The sequence below is a fragment of the Alligator sinensis genome, unplaced genomic scaffold (assembly GCF_000455745.1).
Source record: "Alligator sinensis unplaced genomic scaffold, ASM45574v1 scaffold647_2, whole genome shotgun sequence".
Taxonomy (NCBI): Eukaryota; Metazoa; Chordata; order Crocodylia; family Alligatoridae; genus Alligator; species Alligator sinensis.
This window is the reverse complement of record NW_005841832.1, coordinates 2,100,603-2,118,256: the sequence shown is the minus strand read 5'-3', so window position 1 is coordinate 2,118,256 and position 17,654 is coordinate 2,100,603. Positions and strand designations below refer to the sequence as shown.

Sequence of the window (17,654 nt, the reverse complement as noted above, 5' to 3'; positions counted from 1 at the left end):
AAGGAAGATACAGCTCTGTGAAAAGGATTAGTTAGCTGTTGCCTGGATCAGTGGGCCTGTGAACCTTGAGGAGCCCAAAAACTGCATTCCAGGGTCCTTCCCGGTACCCCTTCGGACAGTGCTGTTCAGGGACACCTGACTTCACTGAACTTTGTGGAAAGAGAAGCTTGCTGTGTATCAGGCATCAGAGGAAACTGCCGATAAGTTGCCGACGTGAATTGCTTTTGTCTGTCATTGTTTGTCTTGTTACTACGCCTAGTTGTGTTTTTGTTAAGTCAATAAATCTTTCTTACCTTCCTACCTCCGACCATACTCTCAATCCCGAACCCTCTGCAGGTGGCTGGGACAGGCTGCCTTCTGCCCCAGTGCCATCTAGCGCTGGGGATGGGAAGTCAGCCCACCTGGGCTGACTCCCTATCCCCAGCGAAATGTCGAAACAGCGTTGAAACTGCCTTTCTGTTTCAACAAAACGGAACGGAACAGTAACAGCTGTTTTGACTCGAAATGAAATTTGATACAAAATGCTGTTCCATCGAACCGTCGAAACTCAAGGTGAAACAGAACGGTGCCATTTCGCACAGCCCTATTGACTATGACTCCGAGATCCCTTTCTGCTTCTGTGCTGCTGAGTAGGCCTGTGCAAGTAGACAGCTATTCAATCCGGCTTTGGATCCAGCCACTTTGGATGCCAGGGATCCAATCTGGAGCTCCGGATTGGTTTCCTTCTTCGATCTGGCCAAAGCAGCTCCAAAACTTCGAAGCCTCCTTGGAGATCCAGCCATAGGGTATAATGGGGAATCAATTCAATATCTATTACTTTGTTGTTTTTTGTCTGATTTGGATGACACTTACAGAGATGGTAACCTGTACTGAGAGCATGAATCTTGCCAAGTTTCAAGAAGATCTGTGCAGGGGTTTGGGGGAAACTGTACCCCAAATTCTTGAAAGCAAAACTTATGTCACGTGTGTGTGTGTCACACCACAGCAGGGTCAAAACTGCAGGCCTGGTGAGGCCACAAAGTCTGCCAAGTTTCAAGGTGATAGGTGCACCTATCTTTCTGAAACTTGGCAGGCTTTGTGGCCTCATCAGGGGCTATCATCCCTGCAGTTTTAACCCCCCTGTGGTGTAACACACACATGTGACAGAGTTTTGCTTTCAAGAATTTGGGGTACATTTTCCCTCAAACCCCTGCACCTATCTTCTTGAAACTTGGCATGCTTTGTGGCCTCAGCATGGGCCACTATCCCTGGCATTTTTATCCCCTGTGGAAGCTCCAAACCACTTTGGAAAGCCTAAAGAAGCCAGTGCTTTGATCCAGACATGCTGCTTCAGTGTCCGAAGTGTCCAAATCTTCTCCAGATCTGAAGCACAGTCTGAAGCCTCACACAGCCCTACTGCTTAGGAAGTCATCTCCCAGTCTGTATGTGTGTTGGTGATTCTTTCTTCCTCAGCGCAGTACTTTACGCTTATCATTGTTAAACTGCATCTTATTCTGTTCTGTCCACTTTTCCAACCTGTCCAAATCCACCTGAATCCATTCCCTGCTCACTAGTGTGTTTACTTTGCCCCATAACTTGGTGTCATCCACAAATTTGGACAGAATGCTCTCCACACCTTCATCCAGGTCACTGATGAAGATCTTGAACAGCACTGGTCCAAGGACTGAACCTTGGGGGACCCAACTGCCCACATCTTTCCAGGTTGATATAGACCCATCCACCACCACTGTCTGGGCACATCCAGGCCTTCTAAGTATCCCTTCAATAGGTCAGCGCTAACTGTTGGTGGGTTGGTGTCCCTCCTGTGCCTGCCTATAGTCCAATTGTGAGATTTGTCTTAATTTGTGTTCAGGAATACAAAAGCAAAAAACTCATTGAAGAGCTCAGCTTTGTTCCTCTTATCTGTCACCAATTGCCCTAGTCTGTCCTGTAGGAGTCCTATGTTACCATGAGTCTTTATTTGCTCCCTATATACCTGAAGAAGGACTTTTTGTTGTCTTTAATTTTTGTTGCCAGACTGAGTTCCATTGCTGCTTTGGCCTTTCTGACTGACTTCCTGACAGTGTGAGCTAAGTAGGTATACTCCTCCTTAGTAGCTACCCACTCCTTCCACAGTCTGTATGCCTCTTTTTCACCCCTAGGCTTTCCTGAATTTCCCTGTTCAGCCAAGAGGGTTTCTTGGCCCTTTTGCCTCCTTTTATGTGCAATGGGGTTGTCCCCTTCTCTGCCCAAAGGATTTTTCCTTGAGGAACAGCCACCCTTCCTGGACTCCCATCTCACCAATGCTCTTGTCCTTCAGTGCCTCACTAACTAATCTCCTGAGCTCATTGAAGTTAGCCTTTTTGAAGTCTAGCACTTCTGCCCTACTGGTTAACTTTCCCACCTTTTGCCTGATAGTGAATTCTAACAATTGTTGGTCACTATTCCCTAGGTTACCCTGTATCTGCAGATCTCCCACTAGGTCATCCCCCATAGCCAACACCAAGTCCAGTAGAGCATTTCCCCTAGAGGGACCATATACCTCCTGTGTTAGGTAAAGGTCCTGTATACAGGTTAAGAACCTACGTGAATGATCAGATCTAGCTGGCTTTGTTTATTTTTTTTTCTGTATATAAATTGGCTGTGTATAATAAAGAATAACATGTTCATTAGGTTCAGAGCTAATTCCTGGGTGATAAGGGACACACCTCTTCATGGGACACCTCAGTCAGTAGCCTGCCTGAGGGGCTCCCAGAGCTGCTGGCACCGTGAAGACCCAAAATCTAGCACATCACCCAGCCTGAGCATGCCAGTGCAGTTACACGTCTATGTACATGTCTATGTAGAATTGCTTCAGTTAATCTAAAGATCGTGGTATGGGGCTAGTGGTACTTTTCATCTTTCTCTGCTCAGTCTGAGTATGGTTTTTTTCAGGTGCCTTCCTTCAGGGCACACTCTGGTCATGTTTTCCCCTTTCAGACCAGGTCCATTCAATACACCTCCCTTTGTACAAACAACAATTCCTCAGATGGCCTGTCATCTGCACGCCTTCCTATCTGGTCCTGTGTGTAGTGACGAATTAAATGACACAAGCATACTTTTGAAACAAAGTGTTAGTTACTGTAGACAGTAGGAGCAACAAATTGCCAGACAACAACTTTCTACAGTCACCTTGGCCTTACCCACTTGGAGAAGCAAGCCAAAGTTGTCTCCACTTCTCTGGACCAGGGCTCAGTCTTTCAGGCTCCCTGTTCCTTAAAACCCCCTTTATCCACCCCTGCACCACAGACTGCTGGGATCAGGTTAGACAAAGATAAATGCTGTCACCTGCACTTCTCTTTAAATATTGAGAACTACTAGGCTGTAGGTAGTTGCCACCTATCAACCTGCAGAGACAGTCTTGCAGACACACTGCATACATGATTCTGAACTTAGTTCTTATACCAAACCAATGGCAACAAACTAGGTTCCAGGTGACTTGCAGGCTGTTTGTCCAAGCATGCATAGATTTATGGGGTGCTTGCTTAGGACCCCAGGCATTACATAGTTTCTTTGAGTACCCTTTCATACCAGGACCAGTCACAACATCTTAGTAAGGGCCAGCCCCTTTGATCCAAACTTTGGGTTATATTATTATCACCAGCAAGTCCAGATTAGTTCACCTCCAGATGGAGACTATCCCCTTGAAGGGAAGTATTGCCACAAGAAGTAAATTTTGGTGAGATAGGAAGCCTTTATAAATTAAGTCAGCATTTTGTGGAGTCATTTGGGATCCAGAATGCAGAAACCTTATGCCAGAATGGCCAAGTGACATGTAAATTAATGTCTGTATAAGCTAGAGGAACAGACACAGCCAATAATTTCCCTTGGAATCTGTCCTCTTTCTGTCTCTCTCTGTCTGTATCCTTCCCCTGCTATGTCATCAAAGTCTCTTCCACTGGGTTACTTTGAGTGGCATTCTAATCCAAGATTCCCTCTAACGTGCGCGTGTGCGCGGCTGTGCACATCTACAAGTGTGGCCACGCACAACCTTTTCAAGGCTGTGCACCAGGAGAGGCTGGGATGGGAGCCTGGTGCAGGCTTCGCTGGCTCCAGGGAAGTGCTCCGCTCCCCCACATCAGCGCTGGGGAGTGGAGCACTTCCCCAGAGCTGGCGGAGCCCGTGCCAACCCCCTATGCCAGCCTCCATCCCTGCCTTGCCTCACCTCGGGGAGGAGCCTCTGCCTGCTCCGAGTGAGGCTCCGCCGGCTCCGGGACACTGCTCCGCCCCCCAACCCACATCGCCTTGTGGGGCATATTAGAATCTAATCCTTCCTGGTCATCTAAGACATCATTTTTGAACACCTACAGGACATTCTATTCCTGAGAGCTCAGCTGGACACACACAGGGACACATGTGTTGACTAAGCGTGTTCAGTAGTGGCCATTACCCACACACACATATCTTCTGGACCCATAATGAACTTAGACACCTGAAAATTGAGTCATTCAAAACCCATAACTACACAGTCACACTGACTGATCATGTTTCCCCCCCCCCCCCCTTTCAGACACATAACGGGCCTAGATATGTAATAATGACTTGTCTAGAACCTGTGACAACCAGATCTAGCCTCAGGAGAGTCAGAAGTGCCTTTTATAATGTTAGTTACATCACTTTATTGTGTGTTTTTGGCTACAGAAACTAGCAGGCCTTAACTGTGCTTACCCAATCTACCAGCTTCATGAAGACAAGCCACTAGTTTAGTTATTTTCTTGTTCATTTCAAATGTACGTAATGCACTTTGTGATTTTCAATGGTAATTACTCTTCACCTAGTACAGTACATATCTAAGTTTTCTGATTGCCAAGGTCTCCAAAACTGATTTATACATGTAGTCTGTCCAGTCTTACCCTGATCTGTAGTACCTGATTCCCACAGGGTGCAATTAGTGATCCTGAAGCATCCCCAAACACTTGGGAGCAACAGGTACAGCTGTAACTGATAGTTCATAATATCCAAGAAAAGGGTGTAGAAAGCTGGATATGTGGTAGTGAAGCTGGAAGGGAGGAATGGAGTGGAATTGATGGATCTGAAGCTGTTTGATCCAGCTGAGATTGCTGTCTCTGCCAGGCACCATGCAAAGTGCAGGAAACAAGTTTTGGGCCCCATTCTCCTCAGATAAAGCTCTTTACATGTGATGCTCATGTCTTTGGCTCCTCACCCAGACAATTTTTTCTGGACCTTCTCTGCATCTCCTACCAAGGTAATTGCGTTGGGCTTGACGCGCCCACTAAGACGCACTCTTGAAGAATCAGCTGCTTCCATATCTGCTTCTGTGTAAGACAGAACTGAAGCATACTGCACCGAGACCTGTGCTCTGGAATTAATTGCTTCTGCCTCACCCCTGGTGCCTCTGCCTTCAGCTGCATTGGGTGGTACTAACAGGTGAGGGGAGCAGTTTCAGCCTCTGCTGTTTCTAAACAAGGGGTAGTCCTTTCTCCCTCTTTCTTGATGAAAGGCTCTTCCTTGAACCTAGCCTTGCTCAAGAAAAATCAGTGCCTAGAAAACATACAAGTTATATGCCTGCCTCTGAAGCTGGTGGAGTCAGTGTGTGGGGGAACTCTGGGGAGTGTTTTTCCAGGCAGTAAATGCTGGTGCTCCATAAAACTCTCTCCAGGGTCTGTCTACCAATTCCAGGAGATGCTGGTCACCACAACCTGTCAGGACTATTCACTCTGTATCTTCTGACAATGCCCTGGGGTAGAAGAGGATATAAAATGTGAGGGAGGAATTCCTATTTCAGCCCTGCCGCACAGATCTCAGGCTGTTCTCTGGCTTTGTGCATAGTGCTGGGTGTTCCCACTGAAAGCCTGGGTTCAAAGGGCTTGGATGAAAAGCATGTCTCTTTTAGCTGAATAATTTCTTCAGTTGATTTTAAATCTAGAGGCTTTTGGAAGTAGTTAATACTTGTTTTTTTAGGGAGGGGTCATGCATAAAGAGTTGCAGAAATTTAACAAAAAGAATAACACACACCAAAGGCTGCCAGCCTGCAACAAAACACCCATTTGATATGACTTCCAACATGAGCAGTGTGCGACAGAGCCAATCCATAGGTGAAGAGTTTGGCTGAGACCAGACTTAGGGACAGAACCTGGCCAGAGTTATTGCCTGCACAGGGTTTGCACCTTGAACAACCCCAGACACCCTCAGGACGCAGGAAAGACAGTGCTTGCTTCTTGTATCCTTGCAACAAGGTGTATCACAAAATTCACAAATTTGTTGGAATCTAAAGGACTGTTCCATGAATGCTGCTGTGGCTTTGACTTAATGGTGTTAGATTGAATAGTCTTGAGTGGCTGAGGCCAATATTTTTGAGATAGTAAATCCTGACAGGTCTGGTGGGCTTCTTTTGCAATTGTTTAAACCAAAATGAATCACATTAGTTTTTATGATGGTTGAAAATTCCCATCCTTGGAGGTGTCTGTGTACTGGGGAGGAACGGTGTTAGAGGCTCTTCATTAGAAATCATATAGCTCTAATGATCCAGGAGGTCTTTGACAGATCAAAGCTTTGGCAACTGTCCTGCTAGAAGCAAGATACAGCAGGACAGGTGGGTCATGCCAGCACCACCAGCTGACCCAAAGCCCTGGTTTGACTGATAACAGCAGATGGTGCAGCCATCAACTTCCTATTGCCAGACTTGCCTGACTGTCTCAAAGCCTTGAAGGGTTTGCAACATCTCTCATGCAGAGTGATCAGATCTGCTCAAACCTGATTTAAAAAAAAGTATTCCCAGTGCCTTTCCCAGTTGGTGCCTTATTTTTCCCTTTCATTCCAAACAAGATCCTACCTAATGCCCTTTTTCTATATCCTAAAGATAACTTGTCTCCAAGCTGTGGTCACCACCTCCGAGTGCATTGAGTACTCATACAGAAAGTATACTCTCATATTTGTGCCAAAGCTGAACAGAGCTCCTTAGTATAAGGACTTCTTAATGAACAACATCCTTTAATACATTGCTTATAATTTTCAGCAGTCTTGAAGAATTAACTTTTCTGGGATTCTTTCTAGATGCTTTTGTAGGCTTCTTGACAGTTTCTGTGAGCCAAAACCTGGGTCCATGTTCTCCTGAGATGGGATCAAATGCCTGAATGGAAATTATTTTTCTGTAATTAGAAAGGTATGTAAAAATACTGGTAAATACTGAGTGAATACTGTGTATTTAAATTTGGGATGTTGGTCCATTTAAATTCTGATAGTATAAAAATTCATGAAATTTTTCATGAAGCGCAATTTCCTTTGGTGTTGGAGAAAATTCTGGTTACAGATCTGTCCCCAGTCAAGTGTTACATTCCAGGATGTGGGTTAGAATGGGGAATTCAGGGGTCACATGGACATTCTGGACACGATGGCCTGAATTTTATTCAGGGTCAGCAATCCAGACACCTGGGAACCAAAATTCCAGAGACGCTGTTGTGTGCACAACCCCTGCATGGGTTCTGGTTGCCTGTGTCTCATACAGACCACTTTTCTTACCAACATTGGAGCTGATAGAAAAATCTGCACAAAAACACCATTTGAAGTATATGGCGGCATTATGTTTTATTCATCTCACGAATTCGATCACCTGTGCTATCTTTTCTGGTGTACCAGCAGTCAACTAACTTTTAATGATATCCAGAACTCTATTATGTTTTAGAGTATCCTCTTAACTGACCTGGATACATACTATGTCATTTCTGTCCCAGCAGGTTGTCTTCCTGGAAAGCCATGACAGAGGAAAATGATACACTTGTGACAGAGATCATTCTGGTTGGACTTTCCTATTACCCTGAGACACAGACTGCCTTCTTTTGGGCTGTGCTGATTGTCTACATAATAACCCTGATAGGGAACAGCCTCATAGTGATGTTGATAGTTGTTGACCGCCAGCTCCACACCCCCATGTACTTCTTCCTCAGCAACCTCTCCTTTGTTGACATCTGCTACTCCTCCAGCTGTGCCCCTCAAGTCCTGGTGAGGGGTTTTGCAAAGAAAGCCACCATCTCCCTTAACAGTTGCTTGGCTCAAGGCTATGTTTCCATCTTCCTAGGCATAACGGAGTGCCTACTGCTGGCTGTCATGGCCTATGATCGCTTTGTGGCCATCTGCAACCCTCTGCAGTACTCTTTGATTATGAGTGGAAAGGTTTGCACCCAACTGGCTGCATTTTCCTGGGTCAGTGCCCTTCTTCTTACTATGATCCGGGAATCAGTCCAGCCAAAGCATTTCTGTAGAAATGTTATCAACCATTTCATGTGTGAACTACAAGCGGTCCTTAAGCTGGCCTGTTCTCATACTAGTTTTAGTCAGCTTGTCAACTTAGCCACTGCTCTACTGGCCCTTGTGGCACCCTTCATCTTCATCGTGGTGACATATGTGCTTATTGGCCAGGTTGTGTTGCACACCTGTTCAGCCCAGGGCAGAAACAAAGCCCTTTCCACCTGCAGCTCCCACCTGGCTGTGGTCAGTATATTCTATGGTACAGCCATGTCCATGTATGTGAGGCCTCAGTCCAAATCATTCTCTGACAAGGACAAGCTCATCAGTATGTTCTATGTATTCATCACCCCAGTGTTGAACCCTCTGATCTACAGCCTAAGGAACAAGGATGTGCAGGGAGCACTGAAGAGGACTATCATGCGGAGAGTGTTGCATTGAATTGATTATATGTAACTAATTGTTATGTTTCAGCGATAACTGTACCTCTCATCCCTTCTCTTGTTTTCAGGGTGCCCTTCTAGGTGTCAGCTTTCCCCTTTTTGGAGGAGAAGTCCAGTATTCCCCAAAGTCCTTCACTCCCACTGGAATTTCCTCCCAATCACATGTAGCTCACAAAGAAAAGGATGTAGCAACAGTCAAGCCAAAAAAGACTACATTTAAGCTTTGTAGGGGCATAACTCTCCCATGTCTAGACTGTGATTATGACTGTGATTGTTTCAGTGAAGTCTGGCACATCTGATGCTAAACACCAAAATGTAGTGTAATGTAGCTGTGTTATGGTATAACTGAGCATGTGTCAGTAACCATAAGAGAGGCAGTAATACTAGGATAAGTTCTCTAACTTTCATTGTGCTTCCTAGTTTATGCCTGTTCAATGTCAAACATGTTTACTGCTATTGTTGCAAAAAGATCTCTCCTGAACAGTGAGTTATTTTATTAGTCTCTAGTAAACTCTTTCCTGAAACCCTATGTTGCTATATTCTGGTTGGTACCATTTATGTTCGTAGAAGGACATATCTTGTACAATCCTTTTCCACATGAAGTGTGTTAGCAGAATGCTTATGCATCTCACAAAAGATCTAGAAACATGAGTTTGGACTTCATTCTGGAAATGTGTTGAATACAAGCTCCAGCTGTTCAGGTTGTAAATGGATTCAGTTATTCAGGCTGGAGAGACTCAAGTGGATGGACATGATGTTAGCTACCTCACTCTGTTGTATGTTTTCAGCTACAGAAACTAGTCAGCCTTAACCCTGATCACCCAATCTGCCAACCAGGTTGAGTTAAACTGCTAAACTAGTTTTTTCTTGTTCTTGTCAAATGTACATCATGGAATTATTCTGCATTATTCACAACATCTATTGTTAAATAGCCTTCATCTAATTCAGAATTCACTTTCCCTATTTTAAGGGCTTCCAAATTTAGCCCCACACAGACTCTGCCCAGTCTTTTGTCTGATCTGCAGTGGCTAATTCCCACAGGGTGCCATTAGTGACCTATAAGCCATCTTTAAGCAGTCACACATGATTGAGAATAATGGGAGTGGCTGTACCACCCTGACAGTGCCAAATGTCCAAGAGAAAGGTGTGGGGCACTGATGTGAGGTAAGTGCCACAAGAATTGCAGTGCCAAAGTTGGAGGGGAGCAATGGAGTGGAGTGAGTGGATCTGAAACTGTGGGATCCATCAGAGATGCTATCACTGCCAGGCAAATATGCAAAGTATAGCAGACAAATGGTGGGGATTGGGGATAAAACAGAAGGGTTATGGTAATGTTCCCAGGAAGGAGCAGTAGGCATTGTAGCTGAGGAACAAATGTGGCAGTTTGATCAGAGATGGGAATGATGGGCTTAGATCTGAAACTAGATTGATTATGATTAGCTTTGAGTGTGAAGCCTCTTAAAATGCTCCCCCACAGCTGCACACAGTGTGGTGAATATGGTGGGTGGGGGGGTTGCCCAGGGGTGATGGCAGCCAGTGTTCCCTCAGCATGGGCAGCTCCCCCTCCGGTAGCCAGCATGCAGTCCTGGCCCCACTGCAGGCCACTCCAGCTCTGTGCCTTCATAGAGCCAAGGTGAACAGTGGGCCTGGGCCAAGGTGAGGGGCCAGGGCAGGGGTTCCTGACTGATGGAGATGGTGCTTTACCTTCACCCAAGCCCATGGCAGGGCCTGCTGTTGGGCAATGGATGGCTGCCAGGGGACAAGTGGAGCTAGGGTCAGGGCCCGGGCAGCAGGCAGCACGAAGGTGACTGCCAGGGCCTGGACAGTGTCCAGCACCAGGTGGTCATCCTCCATGGCCTGTACTGCCCTACCCAGGACCATGCTCTGCTCCCACAGGACCTCCACCTACTGACCTGCTGCAGCCTACTCCCGGTCTGCCCAGTCCCATGCTTCCTCTCACTGGTCCTGTGTAGCCTCACGACATCCTCCACCTGCCACCTGTCTTGGCAGGCCATGTCCTCCATTCACCAGGCACATACATCTGCCTGATGCTCCTTTGATGCTGTGACCAGTCAATCCAGGAGAAGGGTCCTGTCCAGGGTCCTCCTCTGGCAGAGCCAGTGCATCCACATTGCCCCAGCTGCAAGTGGCGGCAGCCCTGAGACCACATCCCAGCAGCCAAGTGCAGCCTCTCTGCTGCATGCAGCTGTAGGTCCTATAGAGCCATGAGAAAGAAGCTGTTTATATGGTTTGCAACATTTCTGAGATAAGATGGTCTGTACCAGGGGCCGTGTGGTGCCTAGCCTCAGATGGGGGGGTCCAGCGTCCAAATATGCACAGGGACCATAGTAAGTCGGCCAGGCAGACCCGAGGACAGGCAGCTGCCAGCCAAACCCTTTATCCCTGCTTATTCCTTAGGGGCCAGCAGGTTTCTGGGTGCTGGTTGCAGGCAGGGCCAGTCCAAGGGTAATTGGCACCCTAGGCGAACTGTGTACTAGACCTGTGTGAGTCAGCAGCGATCCAATCCAGCTTCGGATCTGGCCACATCAGATGGCAATGATCTGATCCAGAGCTCCAGACTGGGTTTCCGCCTTGATCCCTGCCCTCTGCTGTCAAGGAGGACATCACTGCTGGCATCCACGTATTCCTCAGCATGTAAGAGGCCCATGACTGCATAGCTGCAGGGGCATGGGTTGCTCACTAAAGCTTTCCACTATCTCCTGTGTCCCTGCATGCTGGGGTTGGAAACCAGGGGCCAAGGGAGTGGGGCCAGGCCACCTTCATCTGGCAGCTGCCTCCTGGGCCATCATCTTTCTGCTGACTCAGACTAGGGCAGTAATCTAGCCAAGAAACGTCTGTGGACAAAATGTCATCAACCACTTCACTTGAGAAGTGCAAGCATTCATCAAAATAACATGTTATGGCACACATATTAATGAGTCTTGTAACATGGTCACTGGTCTGATGTTCCTTGTTATGTTCTTTGTCTTCATCCAGGTGACATATGTGCACATCAGCCTGTCCATACTGTGTATCCACTTGGCTCAGGGCAGAGCTAAAAGTTTCTCCACTTAAGGTTCTCATTTGACAGTGATGAATATATTCCATGGCATAGCCATGGCCATGTACCTGCAGTCTCTGTCCAAATCTACCTACAGGATGGTTTCCATGTTCTATGGTGTTGTGACTCCTGTACTGATCCCCCTCACCCACAGCCTGAGGAACCAGGACATGCAGGGGGTACTGAAGAGAACCATTTTAAGAAAACTGTCTATGCAGAAATGCTTCAGTGCATCAAAAAATCATGGTTTGGGGCTTATGGAACTTTTCATCTCCCTCAGCTGTATGTTTTTTTGGCTGTCTGCCTCCAAGGCAGATTCCTGTGATGTTTCCCCCTCTCAGACCAGTTCCATTCAATACAACTCCCTGGGTACAAACAAAGATTCCTCAGATGGCCTGTAATCTGCAGGCCTTCCTATCTGGTCCTGTGTGTAATGATGAATTAAGTGATACAAGCATACTTTTGAAACAAAGTATTAGTCACTCTAGACAGTAGGAGCAACAAATGGCCTGAGAAAATGGAATTTAACACTATCAACTTTCTACAGTCACCTTGGTCTTACCTACTTGTTGAAGCAAGCCAAAATTGTCTCCTGCATGTAGGATGATACCCCGCTTCTCTGGACTGGGGCTCAGACTTTTACCCTCCTTGTCCCCTTTCCTTAACACATCTCTTTGTTGTGTGTTTTTGGATACAGAAAATAGCAAGCCTTAACTGTGCTCACCCAATCTAGCAGCTTCATGGAGATAAGACACCGGTTTAATTTTTTCTTGTTAATTTCAAGTGTTCATAATGGACTTTGTGATTTTTATTGGTAAATACTCTTCACCTAGTACATATCTCACTTTCCTGATTGCCAAAGTCTCCAGAACTTAGTTATATAATACAGCCTCCCCAGTCTTAGTCTGATCCCACAGGGTACTATTAGTGATCCTGAAGCATCCCTAAACACTTGGAAGCAATGGGAGTAGCTGTATCTATTTGACAGTTTATAATATCCAAGAGATGGGTGTAGAAAGCTGGATTTGTGGTGACTTGCACAGGAATTGGAACTGAAGTTGGAGGGGAGGAATGGAGTGGAGTGTGTGGATCTGAAGCTGTGGGATCCAGCAGAGATGGTGTCTCTGCCAGGCACTGTGCAAAGTGCAGAAGACAAGCAGTGGGCTCCCTTTTCTTCAGATAAAGCTCTTTACTTGTGATGCCCATGTCTTTGGCTCCTCATCCAGACAGTTTTTTCCTGGGTCTCCTCTGTGGAGACATCTGCGGAGACATCCCATTGCCTATGAATGTGACTGTTGGGCTTGATGCACTCACTAAGACGCACTCCTGAAGAATCAGCTGTTTCCATATCTGCTTCTGTGCAAAACAGAACTGAAGTGTGCTGCACTCAGACCTGTGCTCTGGAATTAATTGCTTCTGCCTCACCCCTGGTGCCTCTGCTTTGAGCTGTGTTGGATGATACTAACAGGTGAGGGGAGCAGTTTTAGCCTCTGCTGTTTCTAAACAAGGAGTGGTCCTTTCCCCATCCTTCTTGATGAAAAGCTCTTCTTTGAACCCAGACTTGTTCAAGGGCAATCGGTGCCTAGGAAACCTCCAGGCTATATTCTTGCCTCTGAAGCTCATGGTGTCAGTGAGTGGGGAGTGTTTTTCTAGGCAGTAAATGCTGGAGCTCTATAAAAATCTCTCCAAAGTCTGTCTACCAATTCCAGGGGATATTGGTCACCACAAACTGTCAGGACAGTGGCCCGGATAGAAGAGGAGATAAAATGTGAGAGGGATATTCCTGTTTCAGCCCTGGCACAAGGATCTCAGGCTGTTCTCTGCTTTGTATAATGTTAGGTGACATTACAACTGTTTCTTTATCCCACTGAAAGCTCGGAGTCAAAGGGTTTGGAGGAGAAGCACATCTCGTTTAGCTGCCTAATTTCCCCAGTTGATTTTAGATCTAAAGGCTTATGGAAGTAGTTATTTGGCACTTATAAGTGACCTCAACTCTTGTTTCTTTAGGGAGGGGTCACACAAAAAGGGTTGCAGAAATTTAAGAAAAACAATAAGACACACCAAAGGCCACCAGTGTGCAAAGAAAGGCTCATCTGTGTAGGGGAACCCCTGTTTGATCTGACATATAGTCTAGAGCAGTGTGCAACAGAGCCAATCCCTAGGTGAAGAGTTGGGCTCAGAGCAGACCCAGGGATAGAACTTGCCAACAGTCATTGCCTGGCCAGGGTCTGCACCTTGAACAACCCCAGTGGTGCTAAAGAGGCAGGAAAGGCAGTCCTTCCTTCTTGTGTCCTTGTGGTAAGGCATATAGCAGCAATCACAAATTTGTTGAATCTGACAGGGCTGTACCATGAGTGCTGTTGCTGTGGACTTGACTTAATGGTGTTGGACTGAAAAGTCCTGTGTGGCTGAGGCCAATATTTCTGAGATAGTAAATCCTGACAATTCTGGTGGGCTTCTTATACAATTGCTTAAACCAAAATGCATCCCATTATTTTTTATGATGGTTGAATATTCTCATTCTTGGAGGTGCCTGTGTATTGGGGAGAAACGGTGTTGTGGATTCCTCATTAGAAGTCATATAGCTCTAATGATCCAGGAAATCTGTGATAGATTGGAGCTTCAGCAACTGTCCTACCAGAAGGAAGATACAGCAGGATGGGTGGGTCATGCCAGCACCAGCAATTGACCCAAAGCCCTGGTTTGAGTGATGACAGCTCATGGTACAGCTGTCAATATCCTATTGCCAGGCTTGCCTGACTGTCTCAAAGCCTTGAAGGGTTTGTGACATCTTTCATACAGAGAGATCAGATCTACCTAAACCTGTTGACAAGAGTATTCTCAGTACCTTTCCTAAATGGTACCTTTCCCCCCTTCATGTCAAACAATATCCCACCTAATGCACATTTTCCATATTTTAAAGTTCAATTCGCTCTCAGCTTTCTTCACCACCAATGCATTGAATACTCATAAAGAGAGGTCGACTTGTGCTACACTCTCATGTCTATGGCAGAGCTGTTCAGAGCTCCTTAGTGGAATGACTTATCAACTAATATCATCCTTTAATAAATTGCTTATAATTTTCAGCACTCTTGAAGCACTAACTTTTTTGGGATTTCTTCTAGATGCTTTTGAAAGGCTTTTTGACAATTTCTGTGAGCCAAAAGTCTGGGTCAGTGTTCTCCTGAGACTGGGCCAAATACCTGAATAGAAACTATATTTCTGCAATTAGAAAGGTATGTAAAAATGGTGGTCAATAGTGGGTGAATATTGTGTATTTCAATTTGAAATGTTGATCCATTTAAATCCTGAGAGCAAAAATTCCTCAGAGATGTTTCATGAAACGCTATTTCCATTGTTGTCTTGGATGAGATTCTGGTTACAGATCTGTCCCCAGTGCAAGTGTTACATTCCAAGATGTGGGTTAGAATGGGGACTTCAGGGGTCACATGAACTTTCTGGACATGATGACCTGAATTTTATTTGAGGTCAGCAAATCAGATGCCTGGGACCCAAAGTGCTGTTGTGTATGCAACCCAGCTTGCTTGTCGGCTTTTCTTACTGACATGGCAGTTAATAGAAAAAGCTGCACAAACACACTTTTTGAAGTAGACAGCAGCTATAAGTTTTATTCATCTCAAAGAGCTGATCACCCGTGCTACCTCTTCTTGAGTACCAGCAATCCACTAACTTTTAATGGATATCCAGACCTCTATTCTGTTTTAGCATCCTTTTAACTAACATGCCTGCTTACTGTGTAATTTCTGTCCCAGCAGGTTTTCTTCCTGGAAGGCTATGATAAAGGGAAATCAGTCATTGGTGACAGAGTTCATCCTGGTTGGACTTTCCCATTACCCTCAGGCACAGACTGCCTTCTTTTGGGTCGTGCTGATTGTCTACATAGTGACCCTGGTAGGGAACAGCCTCATCATGCTGTTGATAGTTGTTGACCACCAGCTCCACACCCCTATGTACTTCTTCCTCAGCAACCTTTCCTTCCTTGACATCTGCTACTCCACCAGCTCTGTCCCCCAGATAATGGCAAACTGCTTTAGAAAAAGACCCACCATCTCCTACAGCAGGTGCTTGGCACAAAGTTACATTTCCCTCTGTTTAGGCATAACAGAGTGTCTGCTTCTGGCTGTCATGGCCTACGATCGCTTTGTGGCTATCTGCAATCCACTGCATTACACTGTCATCATGAGAGGTAAGGTCTGTATCCAGCTGGCAGTAGCATCATGGGCCATTTCCTTCTTCTTGACATTGGCCCAGGTAGTGATACGGCCAAAGAGATTATGTGGACACAATGACATCAATCATTTCACATGTGAACTGCAAACATTGCTCAAACTGGCCTGTTCTGATACCCACATCAATGAGATGATCATGCTTGTTACCAGCCTCCTGGTTCTTGTTGTACCCTTTATCTTCATTTTAGCAACTTACATGCGCATCAGCCTGGCTGTGCTGCACATCCACTCAGCCCAGGGCAGAACCAAAGCCTTCTCCACCTGTGGCTCCCACCTGACTGTGGTCACTATATTCTATGGCACAGCCATGTTCATGTACTTGCAGCCTCAGTCTAAATCTACCTCAGACCAAGACAAGCTTATTGCTGTGTTTTATGGTGTGGTCACTCCCATGCTAAACCCCTTGATCTACAGCCTGAGGAACAAGGATGTGCAGGGGGCCATGAGAAGAACCATCACAAGGACAGTGTTGGTGTAGATTTGTTTAATTCCATCTAAAAGTCATAGTTCAAGACCAGCTGCACCTTACAGCCTTCTCTCCCGTGTCTGTGTGTGCCCTTTCAAGCAATAATTGCTGCCCTCCCTGGGGTAAATTCTCTTACTCTGCTAATTCTCCTACCAGTGTATTGCTATCTGTTTGCCATTATTATGAGCGCAGATAATCAAGTAAACACAGAACCCCAGGAGTGTGGAAGGATATCTGTTTTGGGTATTCAGGGCAGTTTAAAAGGTGGACAACGTAGAATCAGGGACTGGACATAGATTCCAGGCAATCCCTTAAATGGAGAGAAATTGGAAGATTTCCATCAGGGAGCTTTCTGGAGAAAAGAATGCTAGGGGCCCCTCTTGTGCATACTGTAGGAGACTTACAGAAACAACAAAATGTGTGGCACCCCCTCCAACCCTCATTTTGAATTGGTTGCTTGTCTGTACTCTGTGCTTTCCACTGACAGAATGGTAGTTGCTGAGATCCTGGCAAAATTGGCTCTTTGATCCAGTCCAAACTGTTCATGATTTTTTGACCACATTAATTAACTCAAGATTTCACTATTGACGCAAGATTTCAGGAGCTGCTGTTGTTTTTAACAAAAGAACAAGCTTGGCCGTGCTTATGATAGCACTGGCAGTATGGCTGACATGAGTACATAGGAGAGATCTGTGTTTTGCATTTGCAAGACAAAAGGTCTGAAAGACAGTTGGGTGGTTGCAATTAGCCTTAATCTGGGATTTCAATTAGGGACTTCCAAATATTTAATGAAACATGGCTTCCATTTGTGTCTCAGAAGATTTGAGCAACACAGTGCCATCTGTCAGAAAAGAAAGTATTAGACTCCAGGGTCTGGATCAGAATGGGGCTGGCTGGGGCTTGATTCCTTGCAGTTCTATCTAGAGTTAGACATGGGTGGGACTCAGAGAGAGATTACCCTGTGTGTGACCCCAAGGATCTGCCAGGGTGCTTGTGTCTCACACAGACTAGTCTCCTCATACTCCTTAGCAGGTGATGTAAAAAGCTGCACAAAATCACAGCTTGAAGTTGGCAGGGTGAGATATACGAACGTGCTGAATCTGTATGTGTGAATCTAAAGTTACTTTCTGTTGAATCTGTTAATGCCAATGCATGTATAGTTTTACTTTATGTTTACAATAAATTCTGTGCCTGTTAGTCTGGCCATACTCTTT

General features: G+C 45.8%; 2 protein-coding genes across 2 annotated transcripts; both read left to right on the top strand.

The window, feature by feature from the left end:
* The first annotated feature begins 7,731 nt into the window (after positions 1-7,731).
* On the top strand, positions 7,732-8,661 carry LOC102375652 (olfactory receptor 13H1-like). Its single transcript, XM_006015019.1, has one exon. The coding sequence runs from the start codon at positions 7,732-7,734 to the stop codon at positions 8,659-8,661; it is 930 nt and encodes a 309-aa protein (XP_006015081.1).
* Positions 8,662-15,519: 6,858 nt separating this feature from the next.
* LOC102375413 (olfactory receptor 13H1-like) lies at positions 15,520-16,452 on the top strand. Its single transcript, XM_006015018.1, has one exon. It carries the CDS (start codon positions 15,520-15,522, stop codon positions 16,450-16,452), a length of 933 nt encoding a protein of 310 aa, XP_006015080.1.
* The last annotated feature ends 1,202 nt before the right edge of the window (positions 16,453-17,654 follow it).